We start from the raw sequence: 17,717 nt of genomic DNA, 5'->3' as shown, positions 1-17,717 counted from the left end.
ATCCTGCCCTGTAGCAGCCCACAGCAGCGGTGCCGGTGGGTGCCGGCTGGACGCACATCATCTCCCCAGCCCGGCCCGCCGCCGGCCTTACCTGGGCAGCGGCAGCTCCACCTCCGGCGACCCTTCGGGCCGGTCATGCTCACTGTCACCGTCACTGCCGGGACCCAGGTCCGGCGAGGCCGGCGCACACGGGTCGTCGTCACTGTCGCCGAGGGCGCTGTCCGAGCTTTCGTTCCTGGGGAGGCCTCCTTCCCGCCTGAAGCCGGCGTCCTCGCGCGGCACTGCGGCCGCGCACCCGCTCGGCGCAGGCCCGTCCGCGTTCTCCCCGCCCCGACCCCACGGCTTCACTGGCGCGTGCGCGGGGTCGACAGGTACGCCCCGGGCGGCAGGTGCGCCGGGCGTCTCCGCAGCCTCCTTGGCGGCCCCGGTCCTGACGCCGCGGGCCCCCGCAGATGCCTCGGGGGCCCGGGAGCACCTCGGAGCCCGCCAGTCCCGGGCCTCCCGGGCCGCGTCGGGCCCAGCCGGGGGTCGGCGCGCTGGCTCCGCACACCTGCAGGCCCGCAGCCGCTCCTCCATCGCTTTGGTGCGACTTTCAAAGTCCGAGTCCGGAGACACGGAGCTCCCGATGTGGAAGGTGACCTTCTCCCAGGGACGCCCCTCAGGGCACGGCCTGGCCGCCGAGCGGTCGGGCAGCTTCTTGGGCATCTCCCCTCCCGACCCCTCCCCGCCGGCCGGCCCCGCGCACGCACCTGCGCCGCTGGGGAGTCTCGCGGAGCCGCCGCGGGGCGCCTCCTCCGCACTCTCCTCGTCCCCACACGACGCGCCCCGAGGTCTCCGGGTGCCGCGGGCCACGGGGCTCTGCTCCGGCCCCCGGCCTCCTCGTCCGGCGAGGTGTGGACAGAGGTCTCCGGTGTCAGTGTGCGGCGGCAGAAGGGCGGGCTCGCTCCTCACCGTGACCACCACGTACTCGGACTCCTCCACCTCGCCCCTCTCCAGGGCCGTGATGATGCTGCCCCCCGCCAGCGCCTGCTCGTCGGGCCCCCAGGCCCCGCTGCACGTCAGCTGGTTCTCCTGCAGCTCCGAGCACCGCAGGAAGTAGGTCAGCACGTACAGTATGCGCTGCACCAGGTCCTTCTGCTTCCCCAGCACCACCGTGCGGGTCAGTCGCACCGGAGAGCCGATGGCCCCGTAAAGGTCGCCTAGAGGCAAAGTGGACAGAAAGACAAGTCGTCTGGGGGAGCGTGTCAAGGGTGCGTCAGCCCGAACAGGAGAGATGCAAATGACTTACTCCCAGGCCAGCATCGCTTCTTCACACGCCTGACTGAGGCACAAAGGTAATTCCTAGAAGGACCACCTTTCAGTTTTCCTCTGCAACGTAAAGTCGGCCTGGAAGGCCTGCCAGGATCAGCCCTGTTCTGGGTGCTCAGGTGCAGTGCCCGTGTGTATCGGGCGCAGTGCACCGACAGTGCAGCGCTGGTGTATACTGGGGGCAGCGCGGTGCCAGTGCACAGAGGGTGCAGTGCTGTGTGCACAGTCCCTCGAGGTGCTTGCTGGGCCTTTCCAGGCAGCTCAGTGCGCTGGCTGATCCCATCTCCCCAAGGTAAGGCTACAGCCAGAGCCCTGAATATGTGACCGAACCAAATCATTTATCTTGGGAACTAGAATGAGGAGATCTTTTTGAAGAATCCCAGGACGATAGGCCCTGGGGTGAAATCCCGGGATCTCTGAACAGAAAGTGCAAGTGAATCAATTCAAAACGCTTAATGAGACGGTCCGCTCAGTACACACAGGCACCAGGAAGAATCAATTTGATTAACGAGAAGAAAATCACCTGCTCAGGAATAATGAGTCTCATTTGTTTCCTATTACTTCACATGAAAGTTCTACTGGAGAAAAATGTCCCATAACTTACATCCTGACACACTGATTAAACGCCGGCTGATGAAGCATGAACATTTGGCTTAAAGGTGGAAGAAGAAAGGCAAACCTGCCAACGAACCATCACTGCAGGTTCCTCATCACAAGTGTCTGTCCAGTGCCTATTAAAATTATGGCACGTAATAGAACCTGACGATTACACTTGGTAAGTCGCACCTTCCATATTCTGATCATCATATTATTGACAATTACAACAAAAAGCCAACACTTCCTGACTGTGCAAGCACAGTGCTGAGTGTTGTACCTGGCTTTATCTCATTTACATATCTGTATAAGCAACCCTAAGTCAGAAAGCATTGCAGGAAAAATCAGAATGTTGGAATAAATCAAAATGTGAAAAGATCCTAAATAAAGGAGAGGAGATGCATGGTTAGCAGCTATAAATAAGAACTCAGGAAGTCGGACTCCATCTGGCGGGAGGAGGAGAGGCATCTGTTAGATAAGACTAATCACACTGTTAAGGTTTAAGACTGATGGAAAAGGGACAGCACGCATCAGAGGTGCCCCCTCTAGAGAGGGTTTCCAGGGTAAGCCTCCTGAGAACAGGTAAAGGGCAGGATAGAAGTGATTTCACACAATCCTCTCTATAAAAGGACTAGGTGGGGCTTCCCTGGTGGCGCAGTGGTTGAGAATCTGCCTGCCAGTGCAGGGGACACGGGTTCGAGCCCTGGTCTGGGAGGATCCCACATGCCGCGGAGCAACTAGGCCCGTGAGCCACAACTACTGAGCCTGCGCGTCTGGAGCCTGTGCTCTGCAACAAGAGAGGCCGCGATAGTGAGAGGCCCGCGCACCGCGATTTAGAGTGGCCCCCGCTCGCCGCAACTAGAGAAAGCCCTCGCACACAAACGAAGACCCAACACAGCCAAAAATAAATACATACATACATACACACATACATAAAAGGGCTAGGTGAAGGCTTAGTAGAACGTTATCTCTGAGGCTTTTGCAACTGACTGAGAAACCATGCAAGATTTCAGAAAACAACTCAGAACTGTAGTCTGATGTCAGCACAAGCACTTTTGTTTGAGTAAACTTTCTTGACTAAGAGCGTGTTACTGTTACTTCCCGTGATCACATCTGCCCATGGCTGCGGGGTGTCACGGCCACATCAGGAATTCATGAGACACTCTTGTTAAATCAGCCCCAGTGTTAATAAAGAAGATGAGATTTACATACCCAAAATCTGGCAAAAAAAACACTTTGGAAAGTCCACTCAGAATGACAGTTTTTAGCAATGCATTTAACTTTTGGTGTTGTGCATTATAATAACTAAGTCATAAATGGGAAAAAGTAAAAACAAAGAAGGCTATTAAAATACAACTGACAACAGTTTAACCTGTATGAAGCGGAGAGCTGTGTATGGAAACAGTGCTGCTACTTCAGAGACGAACTCCACAGAACAAAATGCATCGCTAAGATAACAGACTTAATGGACCTCGACCTTGAAGGCAACCTTTTGAGTCCAGGACTGATGAAGCTACTGATTTGAGAGTGGATGCCTTTGTTTTGCACGGGTATAATTTTACAGAATGAAGGAGAGTGGGCACAACGTGAACAGACCTAACGCTCCGAACGGCACACTTAGAAACGGCTGCGATGATAAATGTTAGGGTCTGTGGCTTTTTTTTAACCATATTACCTCCCATATCTCATGACCCCGGGCACAGGGAAAGACAGCTTTATTACCTGTGATACAGTGAGGACGCAGTACCAGGGTTAGAATGAGAGGCTAATTAATTAATACGTGCAGAAAGCACCCAGAACAGTGCTCGGCCCACGGTGGCAGCTTTCACTACTGTTACAACACGCTGTTTCCCGAGATTGCCATGCTTTCCCCCGGTCTGCCGTTATTTTCTGGAAAATGCTGCCCTTCTACTGATTCCTCAAGTGTATCTTCCTTGAAGGCCCCCGCCCCCCATGCCCCACCTCCTGGTGCCTCCCCCGTATCAACATCTGCAACAGCAGTGTCGGTAACAGGGGGGCTTCACGTACAAGCAGTGGAACTCCCACGGCAGCCATGAGCCATCACCACCCATGTCACAGATGGAGAAACGGAGGCACAGAGAGTTAGGGCACTTGCCCAGGAGGCTGGGATCTGGTCCAGCCGTCTGCGCATGTCCTCACCCTCTGCACTGCACTGCGTCCCTCGCGGGCTTCTGCTCACCCCAGCAAAGGAGTGATCAGGGCGTTCTGAACACGGCCCTTCTCCTCCACCGGGCAGCAGGCTCCCCAAGGCTGAGCTGTGTGTCACCCGGGCCCTGGGTCCCGCAGAGGGACGGGGCCTGGGAGAGAGCAGATGTGCAGGCCTGACGGGTCACTGCAGACTCGGCCAAGTGACAGGCCCTGGAGCGCGCCTCTCCTATCCCCGAGCCCTGGGCTCGCAAGCGCGCACTCCACGAGCAGCCCCGCGGCACGTCAGGTCCCCGCGCCAGGCCTGAGCACAAAGCTCGGAGGAAGCAGCTAAGGGGGCAACGGAGAGAAAGACAAGGGCTCCGACCTCAGCTCAAACTTAAAAGGCGGCCAAATCCTAGAGTGTGTCACTCTCTTTTCTGTCCGACTTCCTTCCTATCCGGTCCGCCCTCTAGGGCAGTGGTCCTCAGCCAGGGGCTCTCCTGGCCCGCTGGGGACGTTCTGCATTGTCTGGGGACATTTTTCACCATCACAACTTTGGAAGAGGGGTTTTCACTGGCAGCTGGTGAACAGAAGCCAGTGACGCTGCTAAACATCTGACCAGGCACGGGGCGGTCCTCTTCCCCCCAACCCAACAAAGAATCTTCTGGCCCAGATGTCAACAGTGCCGAGTTAAGGAGCCCCACTGGAGGAGCAGCTGCGGACCTACGTGGCTTTAAAGAGCAGCACGAGGCTCTGGCGGGGGGAGGGGAGGACGGGGGCTGCTTTACAGGTAGAATCTGTGGGCCAGTCCCCAGTTCCCTGCAGCCCAGTGACAACTGGGAATCGCCGGGCCGGATGGCGGATAGCAACTGAAGAGGCTCCCGTTTTTCCTATTCTGTCCCACATGGTCTCTGTACGGTACTGACCCAGCTGCGCCCAGAGAGGATTGTATGGGTGTGTCTTGGCCAGCGTGTTGACCAGCTGAGAGGTGCGTTTCTCGGAGAAGGCTTTGATGGGAGGGTGGTCAACGGGCATGACGGTGGGCACCCAGGCCAGGTGGTAGGTTAAGACTGCGGTCAGCAAGGCAGCAAAAAACCTTGGAGAAACGGGAGAAAACACAACGGGGTGAGTCGATGCAGGAAGAGGCATGTCACCTACAGCACGTACACCAGCCTCGGAACTGGCATTCGAGGCTCCAGAGCGCCGCCGCTTACTGGTTCTTGTTGATCTGCTCTATCAGGAGCGTAAATTCCTTGAGGAAGCGCTGGCACAGCTGCGTCTTCTCCAAGGTGCTGGACATCATGGCCAGCCACACGGGCTCGGCTATCCTCGGGACGGAGTACAAGCTCCAGATGGTCGCTCTACAGAAGAGAAGGTACAGGGAACTGTCACAGATGTCACGGTGGATGACCTTTGTGTAAAGGAATCTAGAAGAAGACACTCACCTGGATCTAGGGAGCCCCTAAGGCATCCAAAGCAGAATGTTAAACAGGGGTCGGTAAACTAGGACACGACGCACAGGCCAAATCTGACCTTTTATTTATAAATAAAGTTTTATTGGCACACAGCCATGCTCAATCATCTCCCTATTATCTGTCGCTGCGTTTGCACCACAGCAAAGCTGAGCAGCCGTGGGGCACAGACCCTTTACAGGAAAGGTACACTAACCACTGATATAAATAGTCATCCTTAAAAAGACTTATTTGCACGATGCCTTGTGTCAGAATTTATGCCAATTTTCATAGGAAAAAAATAAAGGAAGAAAGAATAAACATGCTAGACTGAAAATGTGACCAGAGGGAACTCAAGTCGCCCAATTTCTGGTTAGTGCTTTTGTTCTTTGAACCAAAGCACCCTATTCACTTTAGATGAAAAAAGAACACAAATAAATTGCTCTTCTTCACCATATTATATACTAGATTGTTACACGGGCTAATAGAATCAAATTCTTAGAACTGTAAGCTGTTAGGGAAAGTGACGAGTCTGGCCATGTCACTTTACGGCTTAGGAAACTGGAGGTGTAAAGGAGTTCCTTGCGGGAGACACACACGCACTGAATGACAAGGTCCGGATGAGAGCGCCTCGTGCCGGGGACTCTGCTCCAGGCCGCGTGGCTCGTGGCGGTCCTTCCAGGGAGGAACCAACGAGCCTAGGATCTCCACTGGCACCTCTGCGTCTAGGAGACACCCCGCTTCCCGGATGGGGGTACACGAGGCCTATTCTGACCTGAGTTTCCGGCCGTGTGCATCAAGGAGCTGGGACACACAGGATCCTGACCTGGCACGAGGCAGAGCACCTGCTGAGCAGCCAGCAGTGACAAGTGACAGCTACGTGGACCTGGGCTTCGCTTACTGACACCAAGGTTTCCAACGCTAACACGTGATCCTGTCGCTGTTTCTGGAGCAGCAGGTCGCTGAAGTAAGGATGAGACCCGTCTATCCACAGTGAGGCCTCAGGTCCTGTCCGTTCAGATTCCGGACCTTCTACTAAATGAGTGTCCAGACCCTCCAGCACAAGCCAGCTTCGAGCCTGACCACAGCCCGCCCGGCGCTGCCCACACAAACCACAGAAGGTTCGCTAGTCACCACACCGCCATCGAAACACACAGCTTCACACGATTTCTCAAACGTGCGACGTGGGTCTGAATGATCCCCAGATAAGGACTAACGTGCTACTTGAGTACTTTACACATAACCCAGGGTTCAACTAAGGCTGGGTGGGGATTTTGCTCCAAGCAGCATTAGAGTTCACCAGCCTCTACCTTAAGCATCACAAAAACGTTCTAACACTCTAAGAATCGTAAACATTTTTATCCCTGGGCTAGAGAGGAACGGCTGGACTCTTAATTAGCTCGTGACGGCTCTGAAGTGCGATTCCATTCCGCACCCAGAAACTGGCCCTAAGAAGCGCTGCAACGGCCCCGCTCGGCATGGTGACCACGGAGCCCAGCTACAGCCCAGACACGAGGGGCAAGACCTCCAGAAAACCGGTCTCCGGGGTACAAATATCAACAGTTAGGAGCTGACAGTGAGGACATGCTAGGGTGACCATACAACTTACTGTCCTGAAGAGGACACCCACGGGAAGACACCGGGTGTACACAGGGCTGTCCTGGCAAACTGGAGTGTAACCTCCCTGACGTGCATACTCTCCCCACTTATGCTGTGGACAAGCATCTCAACCTCCAGTTTCCACATCTGTAAAATGGGCTAGGAGTGCTTACTCTTAGGGCTTTTGGGAGATGACACGAGACATATGAATATTAGTTTTCTCCATTCACTCTGTTGGGAACAGTCGCATCAGGGACCGTCTCTCTGGCAGTCGTGAGGATTACTCAGTGCTGGTGGCTTACACTTTTTGCTCCACTGGGCCTTAGCTTCAAAGGAAGGAGCTGCTACCCCCCACGCTCCCGAGCTGTGGTCTCCACGCATCCCGACATCCACGGCCCCTGCTACCGCTGCTCACCAATTTCCCCTGCTGGGGCTGCCAAACCTTGCCAGTTTACCTGAACTCCCCCAGAGCTTCCATCAGACGGCTGACGTAAAACTGGACACGGAGACTTGACTCCGCGATCTTCCTGCACGAGATCATGGCCTTCGGTGGAAAGAAAACAAGCCACGTTACGTGGAGAAGAAATCCCTTCGTAACCATCTACTGGGCTTTATCAATAAGAGACGACGTTAGAGCCCACACTCAAGCTAGTCATGACCGAAGTCGTCGGGGGCAGTAATTCCCTTTCCCAAAGCAATCAGGATCTGGTACCTGACTTCAGTGTGCCTAGGGAACTTCCTACCACTGCTGCAGCCGATCTACATGCCCTGGGAAAGCGAGCGGGTATAGAGAGCCCTTGACCCTTACAGCCCCGTGTGACAATGGATTGCATTCTCAGTACCTTTTCAATTGCACTCTTCAGCCTGTTCATGTGAGACTCAAACAGGGGGAAATGAGAAAAAAAGAAGTCCTGGAAGTTCCTCTGGGCTTCCTCCGTCTCGCACAGGGAAAAGATGAGGCTTATGGCAATCTTCTTCCTCCGAGCTATGGCCGGATTGGAACTGCAGGTTTCTTCGGCCAAGCTGAACGTCTCATCCGTTGACCTGGAAGGAGAAGGGGTTTTGGGAGTCATGCTGCATCAGTGAACCACACCGAGGACGAACCGTAAAGCCAGGGCGACACCCTGGTGGCCGATCTGGGCACGCGGTCCTAACTCAGAGTGTGTCTACCGCCAGGTTGTCCTCCTGCATCAGACTCCGTCGTGAAAATGAAAACCTCTGCCTGACACTCAGTGTTAGCCTAACACAAAAAGAAACTTAAGTGAGAACTGAAAGTAATTTCAAACGTCCCCTTGTTAGACTCTTAGCCCTTTTCCCCTGGACTATGTTACATCAGATTGGCCGCATTTAGAAAGGGGTGTGAAGCATCCGTTGGCTCAAAACACAGGCCCTTTGTTTTGGCTGATAGATGCAGATGGATAAGAACATCTGAGGAGAGATGGTCCTCTGTGGTATTCTGTGTGACCCGGGCATCACGTTGGGACATTTACTAGTAGCTGAGGCTTACTTTCCCAAGGTTATTAAAACCATTAGATGAAGTTACTCCTGTAAATGCTGAGATTAAGCCATGCGACTGGGGATACTCTCTGGGAAACCCCCCGAGCAGAAAGACCCACCTCTCTTTTGCTACAGTCAGATCCTCGACCAATTTAAGATTCTTTGCAGAGACTCTGCTTCTAGGATAAAAGAAGCCAATAAACTCTGAATATGTATTCAATTTGTCGTAAGGGGTAAGCCTCACAAATATGGCCAATCCACATCTCTACTTTAGTCTGAAAAACCAGCATGTGACCACATAGCTGCTAACGGCAAGAGTGAAAAAAAGTTTTTTAATTAGTTTGTTTTTTTCTACAAAGACACCAAAGCAAAGGACATCACACTGCAAATGAAAGCGCCTAGCCTGGCACATGGTAGGCATGCAGGGAGCCTTCTCTTTCTCACGGGCTCTACCATTCAGCCTTGTCTGTCACCAAGCTTGTCACCTTTACTACAAGCTACACCCGAACGGTCACGTCTGCTCACGGGGCTTGAGGCAGCCATGCTCCTTCTTGGTCTTTTTTTTTTTAACCGATACGCAGGCCTCTCACTGCTGTGGCCTCTCCCGTTGCGGAGCACAGGCTCCGGACACGCAGGCTCAGCGGCCATGGCTCACAGGCCCAGCCGCTCCACAGCATGTGGGATCTTCCCGGACCGGGGCACGAACCCATGTCCCCTGCATCGGCAGGCGGACTCTCAACCACTGCGCCACCAGGGAAGCCCCCTTCTTGGTCTTTAACTTGTTCTGTAGTGCCCTGCTCACAGCCTGTAATGTTCCCGTGATTTCCAACATACCCACGTCTTAAAAACATACACACATCAGAAGATTTATGGTCAGGAAAGCTATCTTATTTTTAAAGGAAAGGAGAAGACATCTTGCCCTAACCTCAGAGGGATATGTCATTGTTTTGCTCCACTTTAAGCAAGATGCCGGAGACTTAGGTGTGGCTGGTAAATCAGTATAAGTCCTCGCCGACAGACATGGCACGGGAAGGACATGGTTTCCAGATGCTCTTGTAAATGCTGCCCGTTAAAATAAACCAGCAATTGCTTTCTCTGAGAAATCCCTAGATCCTAATCATCTGCTCGTCAGAAGGAAATTCTCGAGGCGCTCTTACCATTTTACTTAACTTCAAACCATGCTCCCTCTTCTTTTCCAGAGTGCTCGTCCTATAACTGTTTTTCTGCACCAGTTTTCTCCTATTCTGTAGAGGAAATTCTGAGCTTATGCGACACCAATTCTTTCTTACAACCCTTTCTTCTTCTTTATCTCCTATTTCCCCCCTTTTGCAAAAGTAAAATGACTCCATCAGTCCACTCATCTTTGGCCACTGTGGTCCTTAATAATCAGACTGCAGTGACCACTGAGCCCTCTGCAGATGTGTGTCGGCTTCAGCTCCACCCTAGAAACAGTAGCCAACTGCACCTAGCACGGCGGACGGTGCCGTCTGCCGAATTTCTGAGAAACACCCGCAGCTTTAATAGCGTGCGTGCCTCTTACCCGCTTCCCCATGTCTCTCTGCTGAATTCTAAAGCAACTGAGCTGCATTCAATCTGTCGTCTTGGATCAACCACGCAAACCAGGATAAATCAGGTCATGCGGTATTTGTAAATATACTTTTAAGATCAATCTACAATGAAAGCACGTTTCAGAACGTCTTAAAAAATTTAAGTATGCACACAACTACTTCATCCTAGCTGTACCCTCAAGGCAACAGGCAGGATACACGGACCATTCTGCAAATGTGAAAACTGGGGCAGAGTGACTAACCAACCTGCTTCAGAACAGAAAGCTTTTCAGTGACCACGCCGGAGTCACAGCCCAGGGGTTCTGTCTGCTAGCCCTGGCTCGCTGCTCGGACACTGGGAGTGACCAGGGGCTCTGGTGCCACGTCTGACCCATGCACTGGGGGGACGGGCTGGGAGCGGTCACGCCAGCTGACAGGCCTTCAAGTCAAGGGAAGACCACGCTACACACTGGATTTTTCAAATAGAATTTTGTTGACACATGAATGAGCACTTACATACCTTGTAAATACTTCAAGATCCCAAATATTTAAATACATCTCAGTGACTTGTAATTGGCCTCAGGACTGCTCAGTCTGACTGGTTATGTCAGCTCTGAATGGAGGCGGAATCTATGGGTTATGTTGGAACATAGGAAACCGCCATTTCTGCAGGTCAAGGAACATCTCATCAGCGACTCTTTCTGGTTATTCATTTTACAATTCCGGGCCAAAGCCTTTCTGGGACGTCATACCTGCTTCTTTAGGGTTTCACCAGCCGCACTAAGGCGGGAATCCGCAGCTTCTCTCCTCCACGGACAGCACCTCTGCGCCAGCGGGTAAACTGCCCCCCGCCGACTCCCCCCACCCGCCGGTCGCCGAAGCTCCCCACGTGGCACGGGGTCAGCGAGCAACCAACCGTAAGACTGTGAAGATCCTCCCTGGCCGCCCTGCACTCTCTCAGGAACCAGGTCACTGAGTGCGGTGACTTCCTCTCAGAGCCGGAGGCGATCGCATCCCTGGTACCCAGTGTTCTCCGGTCCCGCGTCAGAAACTAATCCCCGCCCACACACCTGCCACAAGGGAGAGACGGGCGGCGACCCCGGTAATCGAAGGGTCTTCGCGAGCACAGTGACCGAAGCTGAGCGCCCGCGGCTCTTCCGTCCTGGGTGTCAGGCAAGGGCGAGTCCAGACCATCTGCGCACAGCCTGCGCCCCCCTGCCACCCCGCCTTGCGGGGCTGCTCTCAGGAGGGCCCAGGCTCGCGGTGACGTTCTCCGGGTGCTACCTTGATTCTTAACCGTGTCACCTTTAACTTGCGCTCTGGAAGTGAAGTCTGATGGGGTGATGACGCATGGGCGTGGGCAGGGCAGACACCAGGCAGCCGAGCACACGGCGCGGGGTCGGAAGCTGGGTCGCTGGCCTGGGGTCAGGCACACACCCACGAGTCCAGAACCAAGGCGGTGCCACAAGGCCCCAAGGCTGGTACCTGGGCCCAGATAGGCGGCGGCGGTGGCAGACGGCATGGCCATGGGAGGGGGGAAGGGCTGGGGCAAGGCAGGGACCGAGGAGAGGCAGTCTGTCTGTCCAGAGCCCACCCCTGTGGAGTCTGCACAACACTTAGCTATTCGTCCTGAGCCCCAGGGCAGTAAACTATCACAAAGGAAGAGCCTACGGTTCACAACACGATAAAGTACATCAGGGAGCTATTAGAATTCTTTAAAGAGTTTGTTAATATCTCGTTTTGAAAACTGCAGCAACATTGCAAAGCAAATATTCACAAGCACAGAAACAGAAATTGAATGTAGAGATTGCTGCATTGGATAGAAAATACCCACAACTTTCATATGAAGCTTCAGAAGAAGAAATTATTAGTAATGAAGCCCATTTTAAAATTAAATTTCCGTATAATTGACGATGCAGTGACACAGTGCGTAAACAGGCATTCTGAATTATATGCAGCCCATGAAGACGCTTCCAGTTTCTTGTAAGACCTCTGTAAGTCACAGGAAATGGCAGAGGAAACATTAAAATAACCGTGCATAAAGATACATTTAAAATTCAATTCAGACTTACACAAAATGGACGTGTGTGGAGAACTGAATCTTTAGCAAAATGTTCCCTAAGAATCGTCTGATCCAGATGTACTGAAATTTATGTTTTCTTCTTTCTTGTTTTTTAACATCTTTATTTCAGTCTAATTGCTTTACAGTCCTGCTGTATAACAAAGTGAATCAGCTGTATGTGGACATATATCCCCAGATCCCCTCCCTCTTGCATCTCCCTCCCTATCCCACCCCTCCAGGCGGTCACAAATCACCCAGCTGATCTCCCTGTGCTATGCAGCTGCTTCCCACTAGCTAGCTCTTTTACATTTGGTAGTGTATATATGTCCATGCCACTCTCTCACTTCATCCCAGCTTACTCTTATCCCTCACTGTGTCCCCAAGTCCATTCTCTACATCTGCGTCTTTATTCCTGTCCTGCCCCTAGGTTCTTCAGAACTATTTTTTTTTTTTAAGATTCCACATGTATGTGTTAGCATACGGTATTTGTTTTTCTCTTTCTGACTTACTTCACTCTGTATGACAGACTTAGGTCCATCCACCTTGCTACAAATAACTCAACTTCGTTTCTTTTTATGGCTGAGTAATATTCCATTGTAAATATGTGCCAACACCTTCTTTATCCATTCATCTGTCGATGGACACTTAGGATGCTTCCATGTCCTGGCTATTGTAAACAGTGCTGCAGTGAACACTGTGGTACATGATTCTTTTTGAATTATGGTTTTCTCCAGGTATATGCCCAGTAGTGGGATTCCTGGGTCATATGGTAGTTCTATTTTTAGTTTTTTGAGGAACCTCCATACTGTTCCCCATGGTGGCTGTATCAATTTACATTCCCACCAACAGTGCAAGAGGGCTCCCTTTTCTCCACACCCTCTCCAGCATTTATTGTTTGCAGATCTTTTGATGATGGCCATTCTGACTGGTGTGAGGTGATACCTCATTGTAGTTTTGATTCACATCTCTCTGATGATTAGTGATGTTGAGCATTCTTTCAAGTGTTTGTTGGCAGTCTGTATATCTTCTTGGGAGAAATGTCCGTTTAGGTCTTCTGCCCATTGTTGGATTAGGTTGTTTGTTTTTTTGTTATTGAGCTGCATGAGCTGCTTGTAAATTTTGGAGATTAATCCTTTGTCAGTTGCTTCATTTGCAAGTATTTTCTCCCATTCTGAGGGTTGTCTTTTGGTCTTGTTTATGGTTTCCTTTGCTGTGCAAAAGCTTTTAAGTTTCCTTAGGTCCCATTTGTTTATTTTTGTTTTTATTTCCATTTCTCTAGGAGCTGGGTCAAAAAGGATCTTGCTGTGATTTATGTCATATAGCGTTCTGCTTATGTTTTCCTCTAAGAGTTTTATAGTGTCTGGCCTTACATTTAGGTCTTTAATCCATATCGAGTTTATTTTTGTGTACAGTGTTAGGGAGTGTTCTAATTTCATTCTTTTACATGTAGCTGTCCAGTTTTCCCAGCACCACTTATTGAAGAGGCTGTCTTTTTCCATTGTATATTCTAGCCCCCTTTATCAAAGATAAGGTGACCGACCATATGTGCTCAGGTTTATCTCTGGGCTTTCTATCCTGTTCCATTGATCTATATTTCTGTTTTTGTGCCAGTACCATACTGCCTTGATTACTGTAGCTTTGTAGTATAGTCTGAAGTCAGGGAGCCTGATTCCTAAAGCTCCGTTTTTCTTCCTCAAGATTGCTTTGGCTATTCGGGATCTTATGTCTTTCCATACATATTGTGAATTTTTCTCCTCTAGTTCTGTGAAAACTGCCATTGGTAGTTTGACAGGGATTGCATCGAATCTGTAGATTGCTTTGAGTAGTAGAGTCATTTTCACAATGTTGATTTTCCCAATCCAAGAACATGGTATATCTCTCCATCTATTTGTATCATTTTTAATTTCTTTCATCAGTGTCTTATAGTTTTCTGCATACAGGTCTTTTATCTCCTTAGGTAGGTTTATTCCTAGGTATTTTATTCTTTGTTGCAATGGTAAATGGGAGTGTTTCCTTAATTTCTCTTTCAGATTTTTCATCATTAGTGTATAGGAATGCAAGAGATTTCTGTGCATTAATTTTGTATCCTGCTACTTTACCAAATTCATTGATTAGCTCTAGTAGTTTTCTGGTGGCATCTTTAGGATTCTCTGTGTATAGTATCACATCATCTGCAAATAGTGACAGTCTTACTTCTTGTTTTCTGATTTGGATTCCTTTTATTTCTTTTTCTTCTCTGATTGCTGTGGTTAAAACTTCCAAAACTATGTTGAATAACAGTGGTGAGAGTGGGCAACCTTGTCTTGTTCCTGATCTTAGTGGAAATGGTTTCAGTTTTTCACCATTGAGGACGATGTTGGCTGTGGGTTTGTCACATATGGCCTTTATTATGTTGAGGAAAGTTCCCTCTATGCCTACTTTCTGGAGGGTTTTTATCATAAATCGGTGTTGACTTCTGTCGAGAGCTTTCTCTGCATCTACTGAGATGATCATATGTTTTTTCTCCTTCCATCTGTTAATATGGTTTATCACATTGACTGACTTGCATATATTGAAGGATCCTTGCATTCCTGGGATAAACACCACTTGACCGTGGTGTATGATCCTTTTAATGTGCTGTTGGATTCTGTTTGCTAGTATTTTGTTGAGGATTTTTGCATCTATGTTCATCAATGATATTGGCCTGTAGTTTTCTTTCTTTGTGACATCTTTGTCTGGTGTTGGTATCAGGGTGATGGTGGCCTCGTAGAATGAGTTTGGGAGTGTTCCTCCCTCTGCTATATTTTGGAAGAGTTTGAGAAGGATAGGTGTTAGCTCTTCTCTAAATGTTTGATAGAATTTGCCTGCGAAGCCATCTGGTCCTGGGCTTTCGTCCATTGGAAGATTTTTAATCACAGTTTCAATTTCAGTGCTTGTGATTGATCTGTTTATATTTTTTATTTCTTCCTGGTACAGTCCTGGAAAGTTGTACTTTTCTAAGAATTTGTCCTTTTCTTCCAGGTTGTCCATTTTATTTGCATATAGTTACTTGTAGTAATTAATCTCTCATGATCCTTTGTATTTCTGCAGTGTCAGTTGTTACTTCTTTTTCATTTCTAATTTCATTTCTAGTTCTGTTGATTTGAGTCTTCTCCCTTTTTTTCTTGATGAGTCTCGCTAATGGTTTATCAATTTTGTTTATCTTCTCAAAGAGCCAGCTTTTAGTTTTATTGATCTTGCTATTGTTTCCTTCATTTCTTTTTCATTTATTTCTGCTCTGATCTTTATGTCATCTTTCCTTCTGGTAACTTTGGGGTTTTTGTTCTTCTTTCTCTAATTGCTTTAGGTGTAATGTTAGATTGTTTGAGATTTTTCTTGTTTATTGAGGTAGGATTGTATTGCTATAAACTTCCTTCTTAGAACTGCTTTTGCTGCATCCCATAGGTTTTGGATCGTCGTGTTTTCATTGTCATTTGTCTCCAGGTATTTTTTGATTTCCTCTTTGATTTCTTCAGTGATCTCTTGGTTATTTAGTAACATATTGTTTAGCCTCCACGTGTTCGTGTATTTTTACATTTTTTCCCTGTAATTGATTTCTAATCTCATAGCGTTGTGGTTGGAAAAGATGCTTGATACGATTTCAATTTTCTTAAATTTATGAAGGCTTGATTTGTGACCCAGGATATGATCTATCCTGGAGAATGTTCCATGAGCACTTGAGAAGAAAGTGTATTCTTTTGGTTTTGGATGGAATGTCCTATAAACATCAATTAAGTCCCCATCTTGTTCAATGTATCATTTAAAGCTTGTGTTTCCTTATTCATTTTCATTTTGGATGATCTGTCCATTGGTGAAATTGGCGTGATAAAGTCCCCTACTATGATTGTGTTACCGTCGATTTCCCCTTTTATGGCTGTTAGTATTTGCCGTATGTATTGAGGTGCTCCTATGTTGGGTGCATAAATATTTACAATTGTTATATCTTCTTCTTGGATTGATCCCTTGATCATTATGTACTGTCCTTCTTTGTCTCTTGTAATACTCTGTTTTAAAGTCTATTTTGTCTGATATGAGAATCGCTACTCCAGCTTTGTACTGACTTCCATTTGCATGGAATATCTTTTTCCATCCCCTCACTTTCAGTCTGCATGTGTCCCTAGGTCTCAAGTGGGTCTCTCGTAGACAGCATGTATACAGGTCTTGTTTTTGTATCCATTCAGACAATGTTTTGGTTGTAGCATTTAATCCATTTACATTTAAGGTAATTATCGATATGTATGTTCCTATTACCATTTTCTTAATTGTTTTGGGTTTGTTATTGTAGGTCTTTTCCTTGTCTTGTGTTTCCTGCCTAGAGAAGTTCCTTTAGCTTTTGTTGTAAAGCTGGTTTGGTGGTGCTGAATTCTCTTAGCTTTTGCTTGTCTGTAAAGGTTTTATTTTCTCCGTCAAATCTGAATGAGACCCTTGCTGGGTAGAGCAATCTTGGTTGTAGGTTTTTCCCTTTCATCACTTTAAATATGTCCTGCCAGTCCCTATTGGCTTGCAGAGTTTCTGCTGAAAGATCAGCCGTTAACCTTATGGGGATTCCCTTGTGTGTTATTTGTCGTTTTTCCCTTGCTGTTTTCAATATTTGTTCTTTGTACTTAATTTTTGACAGTTTGATTAGTATGTGTCTTGGCATGTTTCTTCTTGGATTTATCCTGTATGGGACTCTTTGTGCTTCTTAGACTTGATTAACTATTTCCTTTCCCATATTAGGGAAGTTTTCAACTATCATCTCTTCAAATATTGTCTCAGTCCCTTTCTTTATCTCTTCTTCTTCTGGGACCCCTATAATTCGAATGTTGGGGCGTTTAATGTTGTCGCAGAGGTCCCTGAGACTGTCCTCAATTCTTCTCATTCTTTTTTCTTTTTTCTGCTCTGCGGTGGTTATTTCCACTATTTTATATTCCAGGTCCCTTATCCGTTCTTCTGCCTCAGTTATTCTGCTATTGATTCCTTCTAGAGAATTTTTAATTTCATTTATTGTGCTGTTCATCATTGTTTGTTTGCTCTTTAGTTCTTCTAGGTCCTTGTTAAACGTTTCTTGCATTTTCTCCATTCTATTTCCAAGATTTTGGATCATTTTTACTATCATTATTCTGAATTCTATTTCAGGTAGACTGCCTATTTCCTCTTCATTTGTTTGGTCTGGTGGGTTTTTACTTTGCTCCTTCATCTGCTGTGTGTTTCTCTGTCTTCTCATTTTGCTTCACTTACTGTGTTTGGGGTCTCCTTTTCGCAGGCTGCAGGTTCATAGTTTCTGTAGTTTTTGGTGTCTGTCCCCAGTGGGTAAGTTTGGTTCAGTGGGTTGTGTAGGCTTCCTGGTGGAGGAGACTGGTGCCTGTGTTCTGGTGGATGAGGCTGGATCTTGTGTTTCTGGTGGGCAGGTCCACATCCGGTGGTGTGTTTTGGGGTGTCTGTGAACTTAGTATGATTTTAGGCAGCCTCTGTGCTAATGGATGGGGTTGTATTCCTGTCTTGCTAGTTGTT

The 17,717-nt window shown here is 48.7% G+C and overlaps 1 protein-coding gene across 11 annotated transcripts in view; it reads right to left on the bottom strand.

The window, feature by feature from the left end:
• FNIP2 (folliculin interacting protein 2) overlaps window positions 1-17,717 on the bottom strand; it is a 139,297-nt gene that overhangs the window by 39,731 nt on the left and 81,849 nt on the right. For all 11 annotated transcript variants that reach the window (XR_003434931.1, XR_003434929.1, XR_003434930.1 and 8 more), the window contains 5 exons: window positions 7,943-8,144; window positions 7,556-7,644; window positions 5,265-5,411; window positions 4,977-5,146; window positions 92-1,199 (listed from right to left, as the gene is read on the bottom strand). Coding sequence is in view for 8 of the 11 variants with exons in the window: in XM_027116842.1 (XP_026972643.1) it covers window positions 92-1,199; window positions 4,977-5,146; window positions 5,265-5,411; window positions 7,556-7,644; window positions 7,943-8,144 (1,716 nt within the window). In the remaining 3 variants the exon portion in view is untranslated. The remainder of the gene's footprint in view (window positions 1-91; window positions 1,200-4,976; window positions 5,147-5,264; window positions 5,412-7,555; window positions 7,645-7,942; window positions 8,145-17,717) is intronic.

Source organism: Aethalodelphis obliquidens, unplaced genomic scaffold (genome assembly GCF_003676395.1).
Source record: "Aethalodelphis obliquidens isolate GAN/ISIS:26980383/991018 unplaced genomic scaffold, ASM367639v1 scaffold17, whole genome shotgun sequence".
NCBI lineage: Eukaryota > Metazoa > Chordata > Mammalia > Artiodactyla > Delphinidae > Aethalodelphis > Aethalodelphis obliquidens.
Note: the sequence above shows the minus strand (reverse complement) of the source record. Positions and strands in the feature narration are given on the sequence as shown.